This window comes from Callorhinchus milii, unplaced genomic scaffold (assembly GCF_018977255.1).
Source record: "Callorhinchus milii isolate IMCB2004 unplaced genomic scaffold, IMCB_Cmil_1.0 Scaffold8, whole genome shotgun sequence".
NCBI lineage: Eukaryota > Metazoa > Chordata > Chondrichthyes > Chimaeriformes > Callorhinchidae > Callorhinchus > Callorhinchus milii.
Genome location: NW_024704749.1, coordinates 7,436,043 through 7,463,480, shown reverse-complemented (window position 1 = coordinate 7,463,480; position 27,438 = coordinate 7,436,043). Strand labels below are relative to the sequence as shown.

The 27,438-nt window shown below is 46.3% G+C and overlaps 2 protein-coding genes across 4 annotated transcripts in view; one reads left to right on the top strand and one right to left on the bottom strand.

The window, feature by feature from the left end:
• LOC103184311 (sarcoplasmic/endoplasmic reticulum calcium ATPase 2) overlaps nt 1-15,339 on the top strand; it is a 32,105-nt gene extending 16,766 nt beyond the window's left edge. The window contains exons 6-21 of one of the 2 annotated variants that reach the window (XM_042337744.1): nt 167-247; nt 664-749; nt 1,105-1,569; nt 1,895-1,983; nt 2,385-2,487; nt 3,474-3,605; nt 3,838-3,963; nt 4,674-4,892; nt 5,447-5,782; nt 6,039-6,259; nt 6,647-6,849; nt 7,484-7,569; nt 7,676-7,809; nt 8,291-8,408; nt 9,809-9,929; nt 14,513-15,339. In XM_042337744.1, coding sequence (XP_042193678.1) covers nt 167-247; nt 664-749; nt 1,105-1,569; nt 1,895-1,983; nt 2,385-2,487; nt 3,474-3,605; nt 3,838-3,963; nt 4,674-4,892; nt 5,447-5,782; nt 6,039-6,259; nt 6,647-6,849; nt 7,484-7,569; nt 7,676-7,809; nt 8,291-8,408; nt 9,809-9,929; nt 14,513-14,538 — 2,546 coding nt within the window. In that variant the 3' untranslated portion in view covers nt 14,539-15,339. Of the gene's footprint in view, nt 1-166; nt 248-663; nt 750-1,104; nt 1,570-1,894; nt 1,984-2,384; nt 2,488-3,473; nt 3,606-3,837; nt 3,964-4,673; nt 4,893-5,446; nt 5,783-6,038; nt 6,260-6,646; nt 6,850-7,483; nt 7,570-7,675; nt 7,810-8,290; nt 8,409-9,808; nt 11,252-14,512 lie in introns of those variants that run through there. The other variant, XM_042337742.1, reaches the window with a different exon arrangement.
• Nucleotides 15,340-17,006: 1,667 nt separating this feature from the next.
• Nucleotides 17,007-27,081, bottom strand: anapc7 (anaphase promoting complex subunit 7). Of its 2 annotated transcripts, XM_042337745.1 has the most exons (12): nt 26,936-27,081; nt 25,201-25,387; nt 23,960-23,992; nt 23,161-23,280; nt 22,593-22,704; nt 21,913-22,066; nt 21,486-21,628; nt 20,354-20,471; nt 19,716-19,912; nt 19,163-19,387; nt 18,593-18,743; nt 17,007-17,954 (listed from the first exon to the last, which is right to left on the bottom strand). In XM_042337745.1, exons 1-12 carry the CDS (start codon nt 27,034-27,036, stop codon nt 17,765-17,767), a joined length of 1,731 nt encoding a protein of 576 aa, XP_042193679.1. In that variant the 5' UTR covers nt 27,037-27,081; the 3' UTR covers nt 17,007-17,764. The 2 variants fall into 2 exon arrangements, with proteins under 2 accessions (XP_042193679.1, XP_042193680.1); XM_042337746.1 differs by lacking the exon at nt 23,960-23,992.
• Nucleotides 27,082-27,438: the final 357 nt, after the last annotated feature.

Genomic DNA, 27,438 nt, shown 5'->3' with positions numbered 1-27,438 from the left:
ATATTATCAAAAATCCTTATCTATAGACTTCTCTATATGAGCTGCTCAAACTGCTGTGCCATGTAATGCATAGAGTTTAATAAATAAATAAATAAACAAAGGAGGATCTCGGCCGTCTGAAATGTTTAAACTTGTTTTGTGTGTTTTTTTTATTATTTCTGCACAGTTGGTGACAAAGTCCCGGCAGACATCAGGCTGACGTCCATCAAATCCACCACATTGAGGGTCGATCAGTCTATTCTCACAGGTAAACAAACACCCCTCCCCATCTGCACCTTTGCCCGCCACCAGCGAGCAGTTATTGCCTTGCCCTTGCCTTGCTCTGTGCAATGAAGAAGATAATGGCAGCCTTCATTGCACCGTTGCTCATCTTGCTTGTGCGCAGGGGTGTATGCGTGTTGGGGGGGTGGTGGTGGGGGTTGCTGGTGTACGCCAGGTTACATTGGCATCCGAAGTGAGACCATTGCTTATTTTTTGGGGTCTCCGACTGCAACCTGACAGTCTTGAGGACGATTTAAGTGCACGTTTTTGTCACTGGCTCGTATTATTTTTCTGCTAGGAACTGGATTGACTTAGTGGAGCAATGATCTTGTGAGTCTGTGTCCTCTCACCCACCCCTTCTCTCTCACTCTCTCCCTCCCCCCCCCCTCCCCCAAACCACAGGTGAATCTGTGTCGATTATTAAGCACACGGACCCTGTGCCCGATCCCCGAGCCGTCAATCAGGACAAGAAGAACATGCTCTTCTCGGTAAGTGACTCGGGTGGGGGGGGAAGAATGTGAACCCTGCCCATGAACACCCTTGTGAAATGAAATTCCCTCGCCATCAGACATTAAGTGGAGTTATGGGGTTAAACTGTTAAAATCACTTGGTAGCAGGTAGGGTGGGGGGAAAAGGCTGAATGCAAAGCAAATTTAAGCCAAGAATCATAGTTAAATCCGGGGAGCGTTGGATTTACAAAAGTTTTTTTTTCTATTTTTCCACTTTTTTTTCATATCCATATTCTCTCTCCCTTTTCCTTTTCTTTCTCTCCCACTCTTTTTTTTTCCTTCCTTCCTTTCCCCCCACCTCTCTCTCTCTCTCTCTCTATCTCCGCTTTCTCAGGGCACCAACATTTCCGCCGGGCGGGCTATTGGGGTGGCGGTGGCCACGGGCCAGAGCACGGAGATTGGCAAAATCCGTGATGAGATGGCGGCCACGGAACAGGAGAGGACCCCACTGCAGCAGAAACTGGATGAGTTCGGGGAGCAGCTCTCCAAGGTCATCTCCCTGATATGCATCGCCGTGTGGATCATCAACATCGGACACTTCAACGACCCCGTGCACGGCGGCTCCTGGATCCGCGGCGCCATCTACTACTTCAAGATCGCGGTGGCCCTGGCCGTGGCCGCCATCCCCGAGGGTCTCCCCGCTGTCATCACCACCTGCCTGGCCCTCGGCACCCGCCGCATGGCCAAGAAAAACGCCATCGTCCGCAGCCTGCCCTCCGTCGAGACCCTCGGCTGCACCTCTGTCATCTGCTCTGACAAGACCGGCACCCTGACCACCAACCAGATGTCCGTCTGCCGGGTAAGCGGTTGTTTCCCCTCCTCTCACTCCCCCAACCCCCAAATTGCTGATTAAAAACAGAAGTCACTGGGACACTCGGCAGGTCAGGCAGCAACTATGGAGAGAGGGAAGTGAGTTAACGTTTCAGGTCATCGTATATACTTTGTGAGACGTCTCATTGACGTGATAAGGTACTATATCAAATGCAGGCGTTGTTATTATTAATTTGCTCCCCACCATCACCAAACCGACCTTTGTCTGGTCTGTGGAGCCGGGGACGGAGGCAGTGGAAGGTTTGCGGTGTTTGTTGAGGTTTCTCACCTCTGCTTCTCTCTCTCACGCACAGATGTTCATCATCGACAAAGTTGACGGCGATCATTGCGCCCTGAAGGAGTTCACCATCAGTGGTTCCACCTACAGCCCCGATGGGGAAGTGTGAGTACCTGAACCTAACTAATCATTAAGTTAATTAATTAATTTGTGGATGTATATGGATCACATCCTAGTCTGGCTCTACCTGCTGTAACCGGTCACCTCTGTGGCCAGAACATTGGGATGAACATGTGTTGTGTAACCCGTAACAGGGGAGTAAAGCTCTGCGTTGAGATTTCCAGTGACCTCTGTGGGGAGGGAACAACCTCCACAGTGTCCTGGCCGACAATTAGTTGCCCGCTCACCAAATGTGGGACCTAACGGAGGCACAGATCGCTGGGGTGTTCGGAAGTGTTCAGAAATTTTGCAATTTAAAAAAATAAATGAATAAACCCCTCTCTTTTTTCTCCCTCTCTCTCTCTTTCCCTTCCCTCCGCTGGCATTTGTAACCTTCTCTCGCTCAGACACATGGATGAGAAGCTTGTGAAATGCTCCAACTACGACGGCCTGGTGGAAGTCGCCACCATCTGCGCCCTGTGTAACGATTCTTCACTGGATTACAATGAGGTGCGAGCTCGGACTCACCAACTTCACCACTTGCCGTCGGTGCCTGCATCACATCACATGCACCTGCATTTATCATTCGCCCACAAAATACACAGTCACTACACTTTACAGTATATCTTAGCACAAACGAGAGGACCCGAGTTCAATTCCTGGTCAGGGTGAAAACTTGGACAGATTTATTTACTCCACGAGCCTCTGTTTACCAGTAGTAAGTAGGAACCCGGTTGTTAGTTGATTGGCGGGTCGCTTTCCGGGCGTGATGATCCCTTAAAAAAAATAATAATAATTTGGTCACTCAATCCACGACTGTTTGTGGGACACTGTTGTGCACAATTGGCTGCTGTGTTTCACCCCAAAAATACAGGAAATTCACTTTACAGTATATCCCTGTGAAGCACCTCGAGACATCCCGATGATAAGGCGCTATATCAAATGCAAGGATTATCTCGTATATTTTTTTTTTAAAAAAGTGCTTTAATCACACCACCCACACACACCACCCACATTCTTTTACATTCCTGCCCTCCACTCGCTAACCCGAGCTGCAGTGTAAGAGATTTCCATTGGATTATGGTTCCAAAACTAAGGATTGCTTTGGTTGGAGTTGAGAGTGGAGTCGTGGGTGACGATATCGTCCGAGGGGCTGGGCCGGGGCCGTGGGAAAAGATTCCGTAAAGAAAGAATGTTGTGTTGTTGTGCGCTCTTGAGAGGTCAAGTGCGTGTTTGTTTTTCTTCTTTTCTCACCACCAATTCTCCACTTTTTCTCTCTCTCTCCCCCTCCCCCCAGCCCACCTCTCCCCGCACACTCACACGCACAACCGAGAACGAAATGAATTAATGAAACCCCCCCCTCTCCCCCCCCCCCCCACTGCAAACGCAAAACCTTACAACTGCAAATGAAATTAATGAATTAAATGAATCTTTGAGGCTCAGATATTGACCAGTTTGATGTCTCTTTCTTCCCCCCCCCCCCCCCCCACACACAGACTAAAGGAGTGTTTGAGAAGGTGGGGGAGGCCACAGAGACCGCCCTCTGCTGTCTGGTGGAGAAAATGAACGTCTTTGACACGGACGTGGTCAATCTGTCCAAGATCGAGAAAGCCAACGCCTGCTGCTCGGTAAGTCCCTCGCTTTGTCGCACTCAACATCTCTCATCTTTTTTTTGTTGTGAAAAGAATTCTTCCTTTCCTTTTTTCTCTCTCTCTCTCCCTCCTATTTCCCTCTCTTTCTATCTCTCTCTCATCTTCCTCTTTTTTTTATTTTCTCTCCCTCTTTCTCTGTCTCCCTCTTTTTTTNCTCTCTCTCTTTATCTGTCTCGCTCATTCCCTCTCTCCTTTTCCTTCTCTCCAGGTCATCAAGCAACTGATGAAGAAGGAATTCACCCTGGAGTTCTCCCGAGACCGGAAATCCATGTCTGTTTACTGCTCGCCCAACAAACCCAGTCGCTCCTCCATTGGCAATAAAATGTTTATTAAGGTACATCTCTTATCTTGTTAGTCTCCTTCTCGCTCGGGATCCAACCCCACCACTGCGAAGCGCGCCAAGATGTTATCCCAAACTCCCCTCTCCCTAATGGAGGGACGCTAATTAAATGCAAGTTGTCGTTGGGATAAGAACGGATTTTTGGTCAGATACTTGGCACACATCCCCTTATAACGCTCTTCACAAAAACCACTTGACCTCGCTACCTCTCTCCCTCCTGCCTTCAAACAAGGGAAGGGATTGGGGGATGAAATTCTAGAGGTTGGGGGCAGAGTGGCTGAAGGCTATCCCGCCAGTGGTGGGGCAGGTGAGTCAAAACCCTCCTTAACCATGTATCTCTTGCTTCCGACCACCCTCCCACCCCCACCTACTCCTGCACACCTCTTGATCCCAACACCCAGCTTGGGTGGGCAAACCCTTAACTGGTCCAGCGCCTTGGAACATCCTTCCAATATGAAAGGCGCAGTGTGTAAATGTAATCTGTTGCTGCTGTTGTCTCCTCAACAGTGCAATTGGTCGAAATCTTCACAATCTCTCCTGTTTGTTTTGCCCATGTTTGTGTCTGTGTGAACGGGTCATGGTGGATCATTAAAGGCATCGAGACCTGTCCCCAACATTGATCGACACTGTCACATTTTTCTGTCTTGTTTCCTCATTCTCTCTTCTCTCTCCCCCACCACCCCACCCACCCGCAAATCTATCAGGGTGCACCCGAGGGCGTGCTCGACCGGTGCACACACGTTCGGGTGGGAACCGCAAAAGTGCCTCTGACCAAACTCATCAAAGAGAAAATCATGGCGGTAATCAAAGAGTGGGGGACGGGCAGGGACACACTGCGCTGCTTGGCCCTCGCCACACACGACAATCCTATCAGGAGGGAGGACATGAAACTGGAGGATTGTACCAAGTTCATCACTTACGAGGTTCGTTGTTACTCCACACGCTCGCCTCTGTTTACCTCGCAGTGAGTAGGAACCCGCTTGATAGTTGATCGGGGGATCGTTTACCGGGGGTCATAATCCCTTCGCAAATAATTTAGTCATTCAATCCACGACTGTTTATGGGGACACTGCTGTGCGCAATTGGCTGCTGTGTTTCGTCCACAAAATACAGCCACTCCACTTTACAGTATGTCCTGTGAAGCGCTTTGAGACGTCTCAACCACGTAATAAGCCTCTGTATCTAATGTGAGAATTATTATTATATGATTCCGTCCTGAATGAGAGATAACCCCAAACTTGGGCCCAAATCTCTTGGTTGTCCAGCGCTTCGGAATGTCCTCCCGACGTGAAAGGCACCGTGTAAGTATAATTTGTAGTTATTGTAATGATGATAATCCTTGCATTTGACACAATGCCTTATCGAGTCTCCGAGACATCTCAAAGCGCTTCACAGAATATACTGTAAGGCAAATTGACTATTTTTTGGGGGGTGAAATCTGATGTATGTGATGGTGATGGTTGGGGTTGTTTTGCAGACTGACCTGACCTTCGTAGGGTGTGTTGGGATGTTGGACCCTCCCAGGGCTGAGGTGACCAGCTCCATCAAGATGTGCAAACACGCCGGCATCCGGGTCATCATGATCACCGGCGACAACAAGGGCACGGCCGTGGCCATTTGCCGGCGTATCGGCATCTTTGGCGAGCACGAGGACGTTGCCAAGAAGGCCTTCACTGGCCGGGAGTTTGACGATCTGTCCATGGCCGAGCAGAGGGATGCCTGTCTGAACGCCCGCTGCTTCGCCCGCGTCGAGCCCTCGCACAAGTCCAAGATCGTGGAGTTCCTGCAGAGCTTCGACGACATCACGGCCATGGTAAGCATCGCGGCGCTGAGAGGGTTAAACTAACTCAGGTCTCGGGGTCAGAAACATTTGTTTGTATCTCTCTCTTTTCTGTGCATCTCTTTCCTTCTCTTGCCTGGTGCTAGTGCTATTCCTTTCCTCTTTCTTTCAGTCTTTCTTTTCTTCCCTCTCTTTCCTCGTTCTGTCACTCTCTCTCTGTCTATCACTCTCTCTGTCTGTGTCTGTTGGGGTTTGACTGACTGATGTGGCCGTTGTCTCTGTGTTACAGACGGGCGATGGTGTGAATGACGCCCCTGCACTGAAAAAAGCTGAGATTGGGATTGCGATGGGCTCGGGCACGGCTGTGGCCAAGTCAGCCTCAGAGATGATCCTCGCCGACGACAACTTCTCCACCATCGTGGCCGCAGTGGAGGAGGGGAGAGCCATCTACAACAACATGAAACAGTTCATCCGCTACCTCATCTCCTCTAACGTGGGTGAGGTCGTCTGGTAAGTGCCCACACCCCCTCCCCCCCATACTCATACCCCACCACCATACACACTCATTCATTCATTCATACACACTCCACACACACACACTCCACCATTACACACACCCCATTCACACTCCACACACACACATCACCCCACAATACACATTTATTCATACACAAACTCAAGCACTCACTCACACTCCCCACCCATACAGACCTTACACCCACACACATACACCTCCCCCCACACTTACACCCCAAAGCCATTGGCTGGAATGCTGTGGGTACGGTTCCTTCTGGCATTGACTGTTCTTGGGTTGGGGGTGAAAGCAGGATGGGTTCCTCCCAGCTGGTGTGAAACATGTATCTTTTCACCCCCCCCCCGCACTCCCGATTCCCACAGTATCTTTCTGACAGCGGCGCTGGGCTTCCCGGAGGCACTGATCCCTGTGCAGCTCCTGTGGGTGAACCTGGTGACGGACGGTCTCCCCGCCACCGCCCTCGGGTTCAACCCCCCTGACCTGGACATCATGGACAAGCCCCCTCGCAGCCCCAAGGAGCCCCTCATCAGTGGCTGGCTTTTCTTCCGTTATCTGGCCATCGGATGTGAGTATAGCCTCGTCGAAAGATGGTGGGCAGTGAGGGTGGGGGTTAGGAAGGTGACCGAAGACACCAGCTGTTTAAACTCCCAACAGTTACCCCTCAACGCACACTCTGAGCTTCCCCCCACCCCCAATCTTTGGCTCTTGCCAAACTGTGCCTAATACTTTCCGGAACTCGATAAGCAGGATGCATCCCTCCAGGGGGAGAGCGATATAATTATTATAATAATAATCCTTGCATTTGATATAGCGCTTTCCACGTCTCCGAGACGTCTCGAGATAGAGAGTGTGCGTCTTCTATTCCAACAATCTTTCTCTGGGATTTCCGCGTGTAGGTGGGATATATGAAAATCTCTGTTTGGTTTGGAGACTCTTAAGCACCGTGAGGGGTTTCCGGGTGACCCCAAAAAAAGATGCGGTCGAAGAGGAGGGTCTTAAAGGCGGCAGCGGAGGGAGGGAAGGAAGGGTCGAAGTGAAAGGACTGTGGGCTGGAGTTCCAAAGATTGGTGGCAAAGGGGCTGAAGGCCTGGCCACTGATGGTGATGGTCGGGCGGGCAGGACAGGGTGGATGGCGGGGGCGTGGGGCAGGCTGAATGGAGCCCCGCTGTGTTTAACCTAAGGTTTTGCCCTGTGTTCAGGTTATGTTGGAGCTGCGACAGTGGGAGCCGCCGCCTGGTGGTTCATAGCGGCTGAGGACGGCCCGAGGGTCACCTATTACCAACTGGTAACCAAACGCTTCTCTCATCGCTAATCGCTATGTTTTGTAGCCGCGTTCCTTTCTTCTCGCTTGTTGTTCTTAAACACGTGTGTTTCAATGGCTTTTGTCACAGAGCCACTTCATGCAGTGCAGTCCGGATAACCCGGAGTTTGAAGGGCTAGACTGCGGGGTGTTCGAGTCTCCGTATCCCATGACCATGGCTCTCTCTGTTCTGGTCACCATCGAGATGTGCAACGCTCTCAACAGGTGAGAGAAAAATCCTTGCCTCTTTGCGTTCCTTATTCCAATGTGTTTTTTTTTCACGCACACACCTGCCACTCCCATAGCATAGTGGGCAAGCCGGAGGACCCAGGGCCGATTTCCGGACTGGACAAAAGCTTAGCCAAGTTTCCTAAACTTCAAACACACACACACACACGCCTCTGTTTAACCTAATGTAACTACCTGTTTGTTAGTCGATTGGCGGGTCACTTTTCGGGGGTAATAATCCCTCGGGTGAGGGGGTTGGGGGTGCGAACTTGGGTCACTCAATCCTCGACCGTTTGTGGGGACGCTGCTGTGCGCAATCGGCTGCCGAGTTTCGCCCACAAAATATACTCCATCCACTCTACAGTATATTGTGCGAAGAGCTTTGAGCCGCCTCAACGATGTGATAAGGCGCTGTATCAAATGGCGAGGATTATTATTACTCTCCTGACCTCTTGCTCTCTCACTCTCGTCTCTCCAGTTTATCAGAGAACCAGTCACTGCTGAAAATGCCACCCTGGGAAAATGTCTGGTTGCTGGGTTCCATCTGCCTGTCCATGTCGCTCCACTTCCTCATCCTCTATGTGGAGCCTCTACCGGTGAGTTGAGGGCATTTTCCTTCCTTTGTTCTTGTGAGTCTCTATTGGGTTTTTTGTTCCCTCTCTCTCTTTCAAAGAATCCTACAACACAGAAAGAAACCATTCGACCCTTCATGCCTGTGCCGGCTCTTTGGAAGAGCTATCGAATTATTCCCATTTTCCTCGCTCTTACCCCAAATTTGCCCTGCAAATTTGAAAGATTTCTCCTTCCACTCTCTTTCCCCTCCCTCCTCGCTTCGTCATTCCCTCCCTTTCTTCCTTCCCCCTTCTCTCCCCTCCCCCCCCCCCCCCCACCACCACCACCATCCTCCACACTCCTCTTTCCCAGAGTCCTCCATCTGCCCAATCTCTCTACGAAGGTAAGTTGGGGCTTGGAAAGAAGCTTAAAATGATATCTCTCGCCTCCACTATGAGCAACCCGTGAGCTGGTCTTCCTACCCACCCTCTCCCCCCACTAGACACCTGGTTTTGGAGGCGGGGGTGGGGGGGAGAGAGGGGGTTGAAAGGGGAGATACCAGTGACTGAGGCTGGGCTGAACACTTCTGAATCTCTGCCCGGCTTCAAAGCGGGGGGAGGGGTGGGGGGTGAATCGACGGTCGCCTAGTTATACGAGTTTCACCTTGAATCTCCCGTGGAGCCGAATGTGTGTCAGCGAGGCTTGCTGCGGAACGACTGTGCAGGGAGCTGATCCCTGTCCTCTATTTGAGGCTGGTCTGTTGCGAGCCGAGCTCGTTAATAAAACAATGGGAGCAGGTTCCCCGGGGTGCAGTCCTATATCCTATTTTTACTTGGATGTCGGTCAGAACAGAACATGTCCTGCGGGTTTTTTTTATATATAGAGAGGTTCAGAGCTGCAGGGAACAAGAACTTTGCTATATTTGTGGCTTTTAGTTGAGATTAGTGTGTGTGGGCGGTGGGGGGGAGATTGATAATTAAATTGCAACTTTACCGAGCAGTAAGTAGGAACCCGGTAGTTAGTCGATTGATGGATTGCTTTTACGGGGAGTAATAATCCTTTTTTTTTAAAAACAGAAAAACAAACAAAAATAATTTGGTCAATCAATCCACGACTGTTTGTGGGGACGCTGCTATGCGCAGTTGGCTGCCGCATTTCACCCACAACATACACAGTCAATTCACTTTACAGTATATTCTGTGAAGCGCTTTGAGACCGTCTCGAAGACCTGATAAGCTGCTATATCAAATGCAAGAATCATTGTTATTAATGGAAAATTGAACACCTTTCAGTTTCTCTGCTGTAATGTGCGGTGTGGAGGGACTGTCCTGGTGCAACTACTATTTGTTTTCAAATTGTTCTTTACAATTTTCTAACGTACTTAATTTTCTCCTTTTTGTCTTCTCTCCCCTTCCTTCACCCTCAATATTTTTTCTTCTTTCAGCTCATCTTCCAAATAACGCCTCTGGATGTGACCCAATGGCTGATGGTGCTAAAGATCTCCCTCCCCGTCATCCTCCTAGACGAAGCCCTCAAATTTATTGCTCGTAACTACCTTGAACCGGGTAAAGAGTATTCTCCACCTAATGACAAAGCCTGTGCTTTCTCGGCATGTACAGAGGGGATATCCTGGCCTTTTGTGTTTCTGTCTGCGCCCCTGCTTATCTGGCTTTACAGTACAGACACTAATGTTACTGAAATGTTCTGGTCTTGACGTAGAACAGTACCCTCCCCACCCCCAGCGTAGCGAAGACACACGGCAACCGATTTAACTCTATTATATATATAAAAAAACTTTTTATCATTTAGACACGTGATTCAAGAGTCTGTTTTCTGCTGAATTTCATACCGGCCCATTATTGTGGATAAAGTTGTATAATATTATCCCTCCCTTCCCCACCCCTTTCCATCCCTCAACACCCTCTCTCGTCTCCTCTCACCCACAACCGCCGACTCTCCCCCCAGAATTAAACGGACTTTTTTTTTTTACACACATCATGAATTTGAGGAAAACAACAACAAAAAGAACCCTTTTTAAAAAATAATAAAAATAACAGAAGCTGTGTATTGACGTGTGCAGAGATCAACAATATTTTATGCAATATTTTTGTTTTTGTAGATGAAATCGCATGTACAGAAAGTGTTCTGTTTACTAATTTGTTCATCGCTTGTGTATAAATTCCTGAAGAACCGATGAGTTATTGGATGTATTTTTTTTTGGGTGGGGGGGGGAGGGGTCTTGAAAGAATACAGCAAATACTCGAGAGAATGTAAAGAGATTTCTTTTTGCTGGGGAGGGTGGGGGGATTACAAACTGAAGATGGGGTGGTGGGGGTAGCAGGTGGGGAAGATAGGAAAGAAAGCATGGTGTGTCATTGCATGAGTTCTGAAACAGACTTCATTTTGTGCCTTCTGTTGAAACTAACTTTAGCTCAAGAACTTTGCTTTCTGCTCTTGGCAGAGCATTGCTACCTCAGACTCAGTTTCCTCACCCTTCTCTCTGTGTTCATTCCTGTGCTCTCTACTCTGTACTGTTTACAGTTTACATTGGTTAAAATATCATTCCCGCTTATGCAGAACTCTTACCTTTTTTTCCTCCCCTAATCATCCCCACTCCCTTGTAATTTCTTTTCTCGCTCTTCTCTCTCCTCTCCCCACCCCTTCCCCCTCCTCCTAGATTTTAAAGGGTATTTATTTGAGGGGAAAAAAAACAGTTGATTTGTATTTTGTTGTTAATGATCTGACAGGTTTCCTTAGAGTTATTTTGTGAGTGTGTGTGTGTGTGTGTGTGGAAGTTCACCAGTTGATGGTGTAACATCGTTGGTTACTTCTCTTTACTAGATGGAGAAACAAAATAATAAAAAATCTTTTTAAGATTTAACAGAGAGAAAGTTCTCGGTGTGTCTTTTAACCAAGCTTCCGAAGCCTCGCAGATTTGTGTAGTTTCTTGACATGCAATACAGAGAGAACCTTGAAATAAATTGTTGTAGGGTTAATTATGTGTCAAACTCTTGGGGTTAAAACAAAACAAACCCTTTTAAACACCCTCCCCTCCCCCCTTCCCCTCGCTTGGCTTGGTGCGTGCGCTTGATATTTTTTATATAGTCACTGGAAGATAATATTTAAATTAGTCACAGTTAGCAAGTTGAAAAAATGTTGAGTTTTTTTTGAAAAACCAGAGAAAACACATGTAAAGGCACAGGTTTGTCATTTACCAGCGACTGGTTCCGAATAATGTACAGAGTTGAAAGTAAACTTTAACAGACTAATTAATGGTTTACACTATAATCTTAAATGTCGGATGTAGAGAGCGGTATCCTACCAAAAGCATGTTTTTTCCAACCCCCCTCCCCGCCTCCTCCCCACCGAGTGGCATTTTTAGAGGTGTTTTTGATTTCACATGTGTTTAACAAACGTAACCATCGTGTTTCCTTCAATGCCTTCCACAATTCATCATTTGAAGTGAGTATTACTTATAACGTTTTACAATTCTGGTTTTGCTCTCTCGGAGATCACTCCACTTCGAGTTTAGTCCAGGATTCCGGTATGTTCTAAATTGGTGCGGAAAAGGGGGTCAATTTTTGTGTGGTTTTAGTTGGTTAGACTCCCAGCAGTTACCCCAACTCACACTCGAGTCCCCCAGCCCCCCACACATCCCACGGATTGGCTCTTACCAACCTGTGCCTAATACCTTACGGAATTAGGTAAACAGGATGCCTCCAAGGAGAGAGTGTGCCATCTATTTCAACCATCTATCTCTGGAATTGTAGGTGGGATGCATGGAATTCTCAGCTTGGTTTGGATTACTCTGGTGATGGGTTTCTGCATATGTCAGACAGCCGGCTGACCAAAATAAAATTGCCCCTCCCTCCCCCCGCCCACCCCCCCAACGATTCATTTTTTATTTTAAAAAATCAAAAGATTGAACGATTTACGCTTTGAAAAATTCTTCCCCCCTCCCTCGCCACCTCTCCCTCCAAATCTACTTGGCCTTAAATTCTGTGCATCTCTATAAAGAATTTCTTACTGGGGGGGGGGGGGGTTTCAGACCCAATGTAAAAATAACATTTCAGCAAAATGTATTCCCTAAGATGTGAGAGTAGAACTTTTTAATATTAAAAAAAAACAAAGAGGGAGGGCGCATTATACGAAATGTGAGTATCCGAATCCTGGATCAGACTGATTTTTTTTGATCTGCATGCTCGTTCAGTAACATTCCCAATACAATAACCTTCTCGTTCCAACTTTTTTTTTAATTCCAAGTTAAACGAAATGAAAGCAGTTGAGACGTATCCCCCCCTCCCTCCTCCCCCCACCCCCTAACCAAGCCTTCTGTCTATATAAAGTGATGTATTTGTTTTAAATGGAAACTTGCTCAGGCTAAACATTCCTTTTTGACGAGGGGAGAAAGGTGGAAAAATTGCAACATTTTCAGAAGCTATTTGATGACTATCTCTTTCTGTGATTATCAAAAATCTGTTATGAAATGTTGCCTTTTTTTTAAAAAAAAAATCTGTTTTATCTCAACATTCCCCAAATTCAGCTGCTTTCAGTGTTTAGAATTATTAATCGACTGGCATGTTGCGTATATTGCTAATATCCACCCCCACCCTGAACAGTTTTGATTCTCCAATAACACTGACTACTTGTACTCACTATCGAGCCCCTGTTGATACCTTTGGTGATGTATCCTAGTGTTAACTTTTGTCCTGAGGTGTGGTTGTGTCTGCATGTGTCATCTGATGTGAGGGTCGGGGTGGTGGGAGAGAATTTGTATATATTACTGTTATTAATCTTGCAGCAGGTTCTCTCTCCCTGCTCTGCAAGTGCTGCTTGTTTGTGAACCTGATTTGAAAGTTGACCCCCAGGCCCTTTTGCAAAAGTGAAACTTTACTGCATTATTATTTTGGAGGGGGTGGGAGGAGGTGGAGAGAGGGGGTGGGAAACAGAAGTGCACTTATATTGGCTTTGCATTTTTCTAGCAATGCTGCATTCCAGGTAGCAACACTTTTCCCAGTCGGGGTGAATTAGTTTAATAGGAATAATTGCTGGACATCTGATTTTATGTTCTGTAAAGTGCTTTGAGATGTCTCGATAAGGTGCTCCACCACTTTCTCCTGAACCGATTTATCACCCCGATGTAATAATAATCCATTGGTGTAGCACCTTTCACATCAGGAGGACATCTCAAAGCTTCCAGCCAGTGCCATTTGCGTCAAAAGACTTATGAGAGTAAGTGTAGCTCGGGCAAGGAAGGTGTTTGCTGCTGCACATGTCGTAACAGGCAGGTCGAGTGAATGCAGCGAATTGCTCTGACTGAGCATGTAACAATATGGGGTTGGGTGGGGCAGGAAGAGGAAAGTATTACCAGTATTAGGAATGGGCATGCAGGGATAAATAATAGCTGCTTTCTATGAACAGTTGGTGAGCAGTGACTTGCCTTTGCCTGCAGTAAAGGGCGGTGTTTGCACTCAGTGCCTGAGGGGAGCATGTTTTTAATATGACGTCTTTCTAAAAGTTACGAGCTGTTCGTTTGCTTGTTTAATTCTTCGTTCTGACTGCTCGAAACCGAATCAGATAAGTGGCGATCTCCATCATGAAGCCGTGCATGCTTTAAAACAAAATTTCCTTTTTTCTTACATATATGTGTATTATTTTTAACATGCAGTAACCCTCACATAAGTCGTATCAGTTGGGACCGTACATTTAATATGACTTGTGAAAAGTATGAGTTACATCAAACTTGCATAGAATATAAACTTTTGAATGGGACTTGGGCAGATGTACGATTTAGGCCATTTTATGATTTATACGGATCAGACTTATGTGAGTTTTACTGTATTTGTGTAAAACATATGCACATACGTGTGTGTGTGTGTGTATATATATATATACACATATGTGTGTGTGTGTGTATATATATATATACACATACGTGTGTGTGTGTGTGTATGTATAATATATATATACACATATCGTGTGGCTAACATTGCCAGGACTGGATTGCATTCAGTACCATCGAAGGTGCTTTCTGCGGAGAAGACAGGCGGGTTCATAGATGGCTAGTTTCTGCAGTCTGGCCTGCGCTCATTTTAAACCTACCTGAGCACGTTTACCTGACTTCTCTCTTTCTCTCTTTTCTCAACAGGTAAGGATGGCAACGAGATGAACTAGTAATTCCCTTATAACAATTTTCAGAAAAGCCCGAGGTTATTTTGTTATTGAGTGCATGTGTGTTTTTTTTAAAGCACATCTACCAAGACCATTCATTCATTGCATGTGTCATGTGCAACAATTAGAAACGATGTGGAGGAACTGTGTGTTATATACTGTAGGGCTTCAGATAAACCTGTACATTTGTGCAATACATCCTTACGAACTTTACTGTAGTCCAGAGACTTGTTGAGGTTGTTTTATTTTTGCTTTAGAGAACAAGAAAGGGCAGATGCAGATCACCCACATCTGTGTAAAATTGAATTGAATTTATAAATTGTACATTATTTAAAAAGAACAAAAAGCATGTCTTCTGTTGTAAGTAGCAGAATCTGTGTGTGGGTCATCCAGTTGAACGATCTACTTTATATTAAAAGAAAAGGCTATGTACAAAATGCAGTTATATTTATGAAAACCTTAAGACAAGCCTTGAATGTCTGACTGTAAATGACATCCTGTAGGTTGGCAATTTCATAACTTCAGTGTATTTTCTTTGTTAAGGGAAGCTTTTTCCTCCCTCCCTCCTTCCCCTGGTGTGAGACAGTGAATTCCTCGCACTGTAATAATGTAACTAAGTCGCACAGCATTGATGAATGAAAGCATTGGTGCAATAGGCAGATCATGATACAAGATTTTAAAAAAAACGATGGCCAGAAAAACAGCATGTTTAATGTTCAAATTCTGTAAATAAGACTGTTTATTTCAGTGCTGACATTGTAACATGCATCACTAAGATTTCATAAATAAAGTTATTCTACATTACTCTCTCCTCCTGTCCTGTTTAAGTACACTATCTTAGAATAATAATTCTTGCATTTGCTGTCGCGCCTTATCACATCTTCGAGATGTCTCAACGCACTTCACTGGATATACTGTAAAATGAATTCACTGTACATTTTGTGGGTGAAACGTGGCAGCCAATTACTATAAACAGTCATGGATTGAGTGACCAAATTATTTTTTTGGAAGGATTATTATCTTTGGAAAGCAATTGATTAACACCTGGGTTCCGACTTACGGCTCTGTAAACCGAGGCATGGGTGGGGAGTGAGGAAACTTGCCTAATGTTTCCCGCTGCCCAGAAATTGAACCCGGAGTCCTCTTGCTTGCGAGGCCAGTGCTCTAACCACTGAGCTACAGGACTCCACATCGTTCCTCTCCGTCTGAGTTACCTTAACCTTCTTTCTTTGCAAGGTTGGATTAGAAATTTTAAACTCTTACCGGACTAGAATATCACACCAGTGAAAATGCAAAACGACAAGACCTAAAGGAGGGGTGGAAATACTGCAATTCAATCAATATATCAGGACTTCAGCAATTCTTGGATGGGAACTAAAAAAAATGTTTTAACCTAAAAAACTGAATGAGTGCAAACTAACTCGCTGTGGATTTTGCCTCCGTCAAACTGCTCGTGGGGGTTGAAGAACTTGAACAATAACTACAAATAACTGGTTTCACTTCTGCCCCAATTTGGTGTTACTTGCCCCTGGGTAACTGCGGGGGGGGGGGGGGGAGTACTTAAAAAGCCATTTTTTTTTTTGCTCATGATCAAAGTTGATCTATTCTTAGATTAAATGGGTTATTTCTGTACGGAGCTGTGTTCGTTTACGGAATTTGCACCATATGGTGACTGCAGTTAACCCAAAAAAACGAAATGAATAGATTGGATCACTTTGTATTTTTAACACCGCTTAAACGAGGCACAGTGGGTGTGAGCGTGAATAGACGTGTCATGTTGAGTGATTGTGTAAAGGAACCTGTAATTTCTGTGAGGGCTCTGGTTTATTTTCAGGCCTGCTGGGATCACTAATGCACACAGGCATTTTGTTAATCTCATCCTTTTTATCAAAAGCAGGTCATCCTGTGCCTCGCCGCAGCCCGAAGGACAACACTGTCCTCTGGTGGACAGATACAAAATGAGGGAGAATGTAATCTTAAAAGTTAGCACTTTAGCCAACAAAAGGGTTGTGGGAACTTGGAACAGTGGAGCCTCAAATGCAGAATTGATTGGGATAAGTGGTTTTATTTTGTCCAGAACAGTAGAACCAGAGGAGACGGCGTGCGATTGAAGGGGAGGGGTAAATTCAAAACTAATCTGCAGAGACACTATTTCAGTGAGCGAGTAGTAAACGTATGGAACAGCCTAACTGGGGAGATGGTGGAAGCAGAAAGTGATGGAAGACGAACTGGATGGACCTTGGTCTGCTTTCGTCTGGCAAGTGACAGTCCACAGGTTGTGGGAGTCAACAGAGTCTGCAATCTCCCCATGTGACACCCCCTGCACACTTAATCTTTCTGTCAAGACTAACATGAAGGCTTCAAACCTTAACCTTAGAGCCACGACCAGCTTGAAATCTCACCAGCACTGGCAGCGCTGAGGATTTATCATCACCCAGTCAGTCCTTCACTGAACAAGAAGCTGCTAAACATCCAAGGACATTATTTTATTCAATTAAAAAATTATTTTTTTTAAAAAGCTACATTTGATATACATTGATGCTCCCAGTGCAGTGCATACTTAACAAGTACAGCAGTTAGCAGCTGCCTGCACCCACACACGCAAAAATCTTTTTTCTAATTTCCGCCCCCAACACATCACAGTAGATCTCAACCAAACCAATTCAGAACCCAACTCCTGCCTAACAACCACTGAATGATATGGTGCACAATACAAGATGTAAACAATTCCTGGGTGGCTGAAAAAATGACAAATGTTGGGAGGTAAATCCTGGGGTCGAAGGTGAGCTTTAAAAGAAAATAAATCTACAGGTCAATGGATCCTTTGTAAAGTTTCAAACCTTTTCACTCAGTGTCGAGGCTCGGAAACACATGAAGTGCAGCCAAATGTGCAAATTACAACTCGGAAACCATTGCTGTGGCTCAGATGACTCAAATGACAGGGTAATACCACTGACTACAAAATCCCTAAAGTGTTCGAGTTCAATACCTGGTCTGTGATGAGTTAGCCAGGAGTTACAATTAGGCTTACCAGTTGACTGGGGCAAAGTGATTAGCTAACCAGCCATTGCTCACACCCCCTACCCCCAGCAATATATTACGTACAAGCTTTGAGCTCAGCTGTTTACCAATGTTGACCTACAGCTGACGCTGGCTGCTGTGTTACAAAGCAATGATTATTAGTTAGGGTTATTAAATGGCACAGACTGAACAAGTTGGGGGGGCATTGCTATTGCATTCCAAACCATTGCTCCTGGTCTGCCCACTGTGCAGTCTCACTGTCACTCCCTTCCAAGTCGCCTTCTTCCCCGCTGCCCTCCATGTCGTCCACATCTTCCTCCTGGGTCGCCTCGGTCTGGCTCTCCTCCTTCTCCATTTTCTGCATTCCCTCCAAAGACTTCTGGTCGTTGGGATCCATGCTGCAATCGGAGAGAACAAACACTGTGACCCGCGCTCAGGAACTCTCCCCGTCTTCAAATCCTTCTGAAATACCCGTGTGTCTGTCTTAAACAACAACAAGATTATATTTGTATAGCGCCTTTCACGTCAGGAGGACGTCCCAAGGCGCTGGACAGTGTACAGCATTTCAGACCCGAACTGGGGTCGGGGGGAGAAGGGAGGGGAAGTGGGGTGGCCGATGGCATGATTGAAGAGGAGGGTCTTGAGGCAGGACTTGAAGGAGGCTAAGGAGGGGGCGAGGCGGAGTGATTGGGGGATGGAATTCCAGAGGTTGGGGGCAGAGTGGATGAAGGCTCTCCCGCCAATCAACATCCTGAAACTCTCCCTCTCTCCCAGCCTGATGCTCCCAGTGTTGTGTGCGGAACACTTCGAGGTGAAAGGAGCTACATTGAGCCTTGGCCCAGCTCAGTTTTATACCAGTTTCATTTGTTAGAAAACAATTAGAAGCATGTGTGATCGCCCACAAAATACACACAGTCACTCCACTTTACAGTATATTCTGTGAAGCACTTTCAGATGTCTCAACGACGTGATAAGGCGCTATATCAAAAGCAAGGATTATTATTATAATAAACCAGTGACTGACAGGAGTGAGTACCTTAACGCGATGCTGTACTGGTCCATCGCCTCCTGGTAATCGCTGACGGCTAGCAGAAAGTCTCCCAGCATCCTGTGTAGCACGCACACACTCTGATTGGCCAGTGCGTTCCGTAACAGCGCTATTCCCTCATCGTACTTCTGCTCCCGACCTGTCAACAGCCAATATCAGCATCGGAACAAGTCTTTAACCTCTCAAAAATTCAAAGGTAAAAGGCCAACGTGGGGGCAAAGAGATAACGATGTCGTGCACAGTCTCCACCCCCCCCCTCCCACACACACACACACACACACATCAGGCCAGTGGCTTCTCTTTACACTAAAATATTCTGTTATTGGAAATTCTATTGACAAAAGCGGCCAATTCCCCCCTTATCCCAACCTAAAAACATGAAAATAATTCAACCCTTGTTGCAATTGAATCAAACGTGCTGAAGGAAACACTTTATATTAAGAAACATTTTATATTAAGAAACACAGCAAATTAGACATCTCTCTCCCCCACCACCCCCTCACCCAGCCATCATCTCAGCCACTTTCTCTAGATTTTATGGCAGAAACACCAACTTACTCAACAGCTCTGCTTTTTTGACCACAGCTTTCAGGTAATCAGATTTCTGGGCCAGAGCTTTATCCAGCAGTGTCCTCGCCTTCTCTTGGGTCATTGGATCTTCCAAACAGACGGTGGCGAAGAGTGTCAAGGTTTGGGCGTTGGGTCCCAAGGTTTTGTAGACGTTATTGGCCATGACCATTGCCTCCCTTATACTGTTCGAAGCCAAATAACACTCGACAAGACCTGTACGGTAGGGAGGGTGGGGGGGAGATCAAACAAAGTGAGTGGAATGGTGATGCTACCCATTGAATCATTTTTAATACAGTCGCTACCTATTTTAAAAAACATCACAAAGAACATAAGAATTGCCACCATCCTGGCTCATGACTTGTCCCAAACGAAGCATTTAACCTGAGACAATAAGAACGTAAGACTCGACAGATGAAACAAGTCCAGGGTCCAAAGTTTAAACAGCTCAACATCCAGTTGATTTGGGTTTGCAAAACTTTCACAAGGTGCTACAGAAGATGTAAAAACCTGCTGCTAACAAGCACGTTAAAGGGTAACCTGCCTTCGTAACAATCCATCCTGCAGGGGGCCAGGCGCATGGCTTCACGGAAATGGATGATGGCTTCCTGTATCCTTCCCAAGGCCCGCAGAGCTGCTCCCTTCAGCAGCAAGGCTTGCACACTGTTGCTGTTCAGCTGAATGGCTTTGGCCCCCAAATAGAGGGCCCGCGAGTAGCGCTTGCTGTACAAACACTGGTACCTGGGGAGCCAGAGAGACACAAGAGAACAATAATAATCCTTATACTAATCCTTGCATTTGACCCCAGCGTCTTATCGCATCGTTGAGACATCGCAAAGCACTTCACAGAATATATCGTAAAGTGGATTGACTGTGCATTTTATAGGTGAAGCGCATCAGCCGATTGCTCGCAGCAGCGTCCCATAAACAGTCATAGGATTGAGCGACCAAAATTTATTTTTTAGAGATTATTACCCCCCAGAAAGCGATCCACCAATCAACTAACAACCAGGTTGTTAGTCAGGAGAAGGAATCTGAACAGTGACATTCAGTGCTTGTGTTTATGAGCACATGCTTTCCCCTTTCCCAAATAGAGACCTTTCACTCAAGACATTTCATTGCGTGAAAACAATAACTTTGTGCGCTCTTCACTCACGCAGAAATCAGAATAGCACCACTCACCCTGAAACCACCCAGGGTTCCGCATGCTGATCCGAGATATTGAATAAACGGCCGCCTAAGTTCTCCACGTCCTCCAGTCGCCCCTCGCCTGCCAGCAGGTACCCATACACGTCCATTCCTGGCCCGGGAACGTTTGAATGTTAGAAAAGAACACAGGAATGGGGAGATACCATTCAGCCCCTCGAGCCTGTTCTGCCATTCTATTAGATCATGGCTGATCTGTACCTCAACTCCAATTACCCGCCCTTGCCCCATATCGCTTGATACCCTGACCTAACAAATATCTCTCTACTTCAGTCTTGAAAATGTGAATTGATTAAGCGTCCACAGCCTTTTGGGGGAGAGTTACAGATTTCCACTACCCCTTGCATGAAAAACTGCTTTCTGATTTCACTCCTAAATGGCCTAACTCTAACTTTAAGATTAAGCTTCCTTATTCTGGATTCCCCCAACAGAGGAAGTAGTTTCTCTGTAGCTACACTATCAAATGTTTTTATTATTATTTTAAAAACCTCAATTAGATTACCCCTCAACCTTCTAAACTCAAAGGAATACAGAATAAGAACTCGTATCGGGAACACATTCCCTGAATCCCTCAGCCTTGCCTCCTCCTTCACCATCTTCAGGTCGTGCCTGAAGACCTTCCTCTTTCACCATGCTTACGATCACCTCTGCCCTCCCCCCGGCTCGACATCATGCTCTGCCACTGTCAAGTGCTCTGGGGCGCTACCCTGCGTGAGGGGCAGTATATAAATGCAAGTTGTTGTTGTTATAGCAGCTCACCATCCTGAAAGAAAGGTGGTTCACATGTAATAAAAGTCAAGGATGGTGAATGGCATTGCCATTCGTTTCAGTAAAGAAACTGCCTTCTCTTTTCAGACTGTGAGACAGGATCTTTGACAGAAAGTCAGGCAAAAGTCAGTTAACTTCTCAACTGAAAAACAGCACCTCCAATAATACAGTACATTCCCCGCCTTCCAACACCATACTCCAGAGGAAAGTTGGCCTGGATTGTGAGGTCAAGTGCCCATGTAAGGTTCGAACCCCCAACCTCCTGACCCAGAGCCGAGAGGGATAACAGCCAAGAGCCAGGCTACCGACTGGAGATGACGCACTGTTATTTGTACATTACCTTTGATTAGATACGGATCCAGAATCTGAGCCTGCTCAAACTTTAAGACGGCGTTTTTGCTGTCGCCCACACGGAAGTACAAATCAGCCAGGCTGCCCATCAGATCCACATTGTCACGAAGCAAAGACTTCTTCTCCAGAGAGCTAGGGAGAGAATATAAGCAGCAGTGACAATATCTGTCCACTCACCCACACAACGGTCAATTTTTCACTCCCCCCTCCGCAACCCCAAGCAGGTTTCTCGTTCCACGTTCCCTGTGTTCTGCGGGGCTCACGAGGTGAAGCAAATGGGGTTTATTATTAATAATAATCCTTGCATTCAATATAGCGCCTTATCATGTTATCCAGATGTCTCGAAACCCTGCCTCACAGAACACATTGTAAAGTGGATTGACTGTGTATTTTGTAGGACGGAGGAATCTGCTCACCAGATGGTATTGATGGCTCGGGGGTTGTCGCCAGTGTGAACAAAGGCATATGCTTTGATCCAGATGGACAGCCAATCGAGATTGGGGATACTCTGAATCACATTCATGGTCAGAGACGCCACCTCAGCTCCCTTCACTGATAGGGACAACAGACCTGGGTAAAGGGAACAGCAAAAAACTTCCTTAGGCACTACATTTGACGGCAAATTCACGAGAAGTGGCGAGTTAGGCACGTGTCTGAATGCATAAATAAATGCAGTCGGTACATTGACAGAATGATGGCTTAAGTGGTAGTGACAAGTTAAGCCAGGGTTAATTTATCAATAACTTACATTTTTTTATCAGGAATTTACTGTATTGCATTTAAGTCCGTTAATATTGAAAAGGAAAGTGGATAAATACATAAGAGTCTGGGGACAGAGCCGGGGGTTAGAATGCATGACTCCAGTGGGGGAGCAAGAACTAACACACACACACACTGAAGGAACTAAACTGCTTCCTTCTGTGCTGTAAATTTTTTGCCATTCTACAGGACATATTTTTTCCCAGCACATGCATCCCTCCATCCCACCATATTCCTTCCCAGTCTCCATGTGCCCAGTTTATACAAATATATTGAATGATCCAACATTCAAATATATATCCAACAGCTGCTTGTTTGGTTGCATTGCTGAACCTACCCAGAATTGCATCCAGTGCCAGGGGGCACTGTCGTAACACCTCCTTATAGCTGGTGACAGCCGATCTCTCCTGTCCAGCTTTCTTATACAGGTTCGCTAACATCATGTTTATCTAGACAGAGGAGAGAGCCAGTCAGTGGTCAGCGTGCACACAGAGACATACAGGAAAAGTCCAGGCCGGATTTCATTGTCCTACAGTTTCCCGCTATAACAAAGGAAATCAGGGCAAGGCAGAGGTGGAGAGCGTTGGAGGGAGGGAGAATCTATTGGGATCTTTAAAAGCTAGATTGGCAAACACTTGGGAAGTAAGGATATTAAAGGGAAAAGGTTTAGGAAAATGGGATTAAACCATCTTTTATGATCTAACAAACTGACAGAATGACTACTCCTGTTCTTATACATGCTTAAAAGCCGTATAACAACAACAATAAATTACATTTACACAGCGCCTTTCACGTCAGGAGGATGTCCCAAAGCGCTGGACAGTCAAGAGAGGCTGAAGCCCCAATACATGGCGCAAGGTTTAGATATAAAAAAAACACAATCATGCAGAGGTTACGGTTGTTACCTTGGGAGTGCGCTGCCTGGTGGGAATGGTGTCCAGGATGGCAACAGCGTCTCTCTCCTGCCGCAGCATTGTGTAGCATTCGGCCATTTTATACTTGACCTCAATCTCAGACGGCAGGCACTGCAATGGAACGCAGAAAGTTCTTAACCAATTCCCTGCATGCGCCTCTGACTCTCCTATTCCCAGTTTGTCGCTGGTTTGCATTTCACAATTTCGATTTGAAGACGATTTGAACAATTTTTTTGTTGTGGGCCTTACCGCCCAAAACAGGAATTACCATTTATGCAATTATCTGCCAGTACGCAATGACGTCACGCAACAAACGCATTGCGCATCAACCGGCAGTTCTGAAAAACAGCGCCACAAGATAGCCCCAACACTCATTCCTCCCCCAAACCCAGCTCCTTCTCCATTGACTAGGAGATCGGTACACGGTCACAGGCTTGACACAGAATACAGCGTCATTTACATCCACCGCACACACACACCAACACACTATAACTTCTAGGGATAATTGTGCAGTTAAGAAGGTTAAAAGAGGGAACAGTTACACCTTATGATAAAATAGCCTGACCAAGTCTGCCCTGAAGGCACACACGCTCCCTTCACCCCTTCCGAAAAGAAAGCCACGCGTACACCAAAGAGGAAAGTTAGATAAACGGAGGCTGCACTAAGTTACAAGCTAAGAAAGAAAGTGATAAGAGGCATGAAATGGAAAGTAAAACAATTCTACTGAATAACTGAAATGCGAATAACAAAAGTCAAAGTGAAATGTTTTGAAAGAAAATTTGCTACCAACTTCTGAAACTTTTCTGGCTCTCTGTTGACATCCCTACAAAAGTAAAACAGAACAAACCTATTAGGAATATGGCATGAGGACGATTACAAAAACACATAACAATCTAACATGTAACCTGGGGAGGGGGGAATTTCTGTTTGCCTAGCAGTAAGTAGGAACACGGTTGTTAGTCGATTGGTGGATCGCTTTCTGAGGGTAATAATCCTTTCAAAATAAATAATAATAATTTGGTCATTCAATCCACAACTGTTTGTGGGACACTGCTGTGCACAATTGGCTACCACAAGAAATAGTTCACTCTAAAGGATATTCTGTGAAGCGCTATCAGAATGCAATGAGGCTCTTTATCGAATGCAAGGATTATTATTATTATTATCTCACCCTGGCAGTGCTGAAGGAGAAAATAAAAGTGCAAAAGTGATGATTGGAAAGCAGGAACAGGAAGTCTGTTCAACCAGTTGATTGGATCTCGGCAAATTTTTTAATCCCAATAGACTGGCCTTTTGCACCATCCCGTTAATGGCCTTAACTGCCCAAGTGTCTATCTGTCCTTTTAAAACTATTGGCCTATTGATTTGGTCATTGTAGGTTTCGAGTAGCAGGGCGTTCCACATTTTTGTATCCCTCAGTGTGAAGGAACGGCTCCTGAGCTCAGGAACCCAGGAAAAGTCACTGCAATCTGAACACATCTGGATACCCACATAGAAAATAAAAATAACACAACACGGGTGGAAGGGGAGACAAAGTTAAAACTTTTACCAAATAAAGTAAACCCCATTCTGTGCAACAATTGCCCTTCAATGTAAATCTTACAACTGTAGTATACAGCTAAAATCCACCTGCTCACCAATCATAGGAACAGGAGAAGGCCATTCAGCCCCTCGAGGCTGTTCTGTCATCCTATTAGATCATGGCTGATCTGTACCTCAACTCCAAGTGATTCAACATTGCCATATTGATATTAGGACGTGCTCCCGACATGAAAGGCACTATACAAATGTAATTTGTTGTTGAGCCTTTGCTCTATATCCCTTGATGCCTTTGAACTCACATGAGTATTGGCACCACCACCCTCCTTTCTGCCCCTCACCCCCACCGCGTTACACCTCCAATCACAGCTGTGAGAAGAGAAACAAAGAATCCCACACCAGCCTGTCCTTCAGCCACGACATGGCCTTGGGCAAGAGAAAAGAATAAACCCTAACCAGAAGGGCGTTTTCACTAACACTAAACACACTAACCTGGGTCTGTGGGGTTGAAGGGGTGCTGCCCCCAGCTGGCCTCATTTTTGTGGTCTTGCTCAGCGCCTTCTTCTGCTGTAAAGCGATCTTGTATTTGGATTCGGCGTTGCGATATTCTTTATCATGAAAGAGAGAATCCGCATGGTAGACAAGGAGCTGGTATTTCTGTGCTGGGGAGAATAATTCTCTAAAAGCAAAGAACAAAACGTAGAGTTAGTGCTACTGTGAACAAAATCATAATCGCTGGAGGCTACGAAATATCAATCTGTGAACTGTGGTAGGATTTTAAATGGGGGAAGAAAGGAATGTACATTTCTCATGGCCAACTCACCGCCGAATATATTGGTAGATCACTTATATAATAATAAGATATTACATATCTGGTTGTCTTAGCCTCTTTTACACACTCACTCACTGTTAAAAAACTCACTTTTGCTCTCTCTCATACACACACAACTCTTTTACCTACTCACTCATTCTCTCACAATCTCACTCACTCCCTCTCACATCGTTCATCCCTCTCTCTCCCGCGCTCTTGCTGTACCTCTGAACTGTAATATCTCAATCTATACATACACTCATCAATGGATTCCTGTCTGGTTTGTAACCACCACTTGTTAGTATAAACTTTTGATCTTCGAACTGATGTGAATCATGATTTCAATTATTTTAACATTGTGAAATGAAGCGTTGATTTTTTTTAAACTCCCTCTCACACCAGTATAGTCGAAGAACATTGTGCTGGGGTGACGGGGGGGGGGGGGGGTTGCATTGTCGGATGGTGTCATTCGGACGAGACGAGGTCCCGTCTGCCTGTTCAGATGGACGTTTAATATCTCATGGCACTATTCAAATAAAGGGAGTTTCTCCTAGCGTCCTGGTCCACAACCACACCCCCCCCCCAACAAGAATTAAAGCGGTCACTCACTCCACGGCTGTTTGCGGGGGACACCGCTGCGCGACTACAAACACAGTCACTCCACCTGACCGTTAAAACCCAAGTGAAACGCTCTGGAGGAAGCTCTACCAAAGGCAAAAGAGCATTATTATTCTCTCTCTCGCGCTCCAATCCCTCCGAAGCGAAACAATAATAAATTGGTCATTCTCAATCCACGGCTGTGTGTGTGTGCGTGTGTGTGCGGGAGTGGGGGGGGTGGGTGGGGGGGGGGGGGACGCCGCTGTGCGCAACTGACTACCGCGCGTCGCCCACGAGTAGACGGTCAATTCACTTTACGGCGTATCCCGTGAAGCGCTTTGAGACGTCGAGGAGACGTGAAAAGCCCCATATCAAATGCAACGATTATTATTATTATTATTATTATATCACTCTCTCGCTCTCCTCCTCCTCCTTTCTCTCTTTCACACACTCCTCTCTGTGCCGCCTTCTCTCTTCTCCTTTCTCACTCTCTCCCCCCCCCACACACTCTGGTCTTTCCCCTCTTTCCACTCACTCTCTCTCTCTTCTCTTCTCCTCTTTCTCACCCTCTCTCTCTCTCTCTCTCTTTCCCTCACACACTCACTCTTTCTCTCACACACTCACTCTTTCCCTCACACACTCACTCTCTCACACACACACACGCACGCGCTCTTTATTATTTTTTTTCTTCTTCTTCTTCTTCTTCTCCCTCAGTCAGTTTCACTCTCCCTCTCTCCCTGTGTGTCTGTGTGAGGGTGTGTGTGAGGGGGTGTGTGTGTGAGGGGGTAAGTAAGGGTAGTGTCTATGGCGCCCACTCACGGGCTGTTGTCGCTCATGCTGAGCAGGAGGCCGCTCAGGAGCCGGCTGTTGGAGTACAGGCCGGCGGCCACCATCTCGCGGACGTGCTCGATGACGTTCATAACTGCCACCGCCCGAGCTCGCGCCTCAGTAATGGCGCCAGAGAGCAGCCAAGGGGTGGGGGGGGAGGGTCCTCCAGCAAAGGCCACCCGTCCGCCTGCACACAACACCAACAACCACACCGCAATTCGTTGTCTGTCGACGCTCTCACAACATTTATTATTCGGCGAAATTCGGTTGGTTGTTTTTCCGCCCCCTCCTCGAGGGTGGAGAGTGAACGGTCGAGGAAATGAGGGGTGACGGCGGGCGCGGGCGAGCCGCGGCCTACTCTGCTTGTGGGTGGGGGGCTTACGAGGCGCATGCGTGGAAGGCAGATGAGTCAGTCCGGGGGTCGGTCCCCGGCGGAGTCGGATGTGGGGTTACGCTGCTCCCGGTCTCTCCTTTTTTTAAAAAAATATTAACTC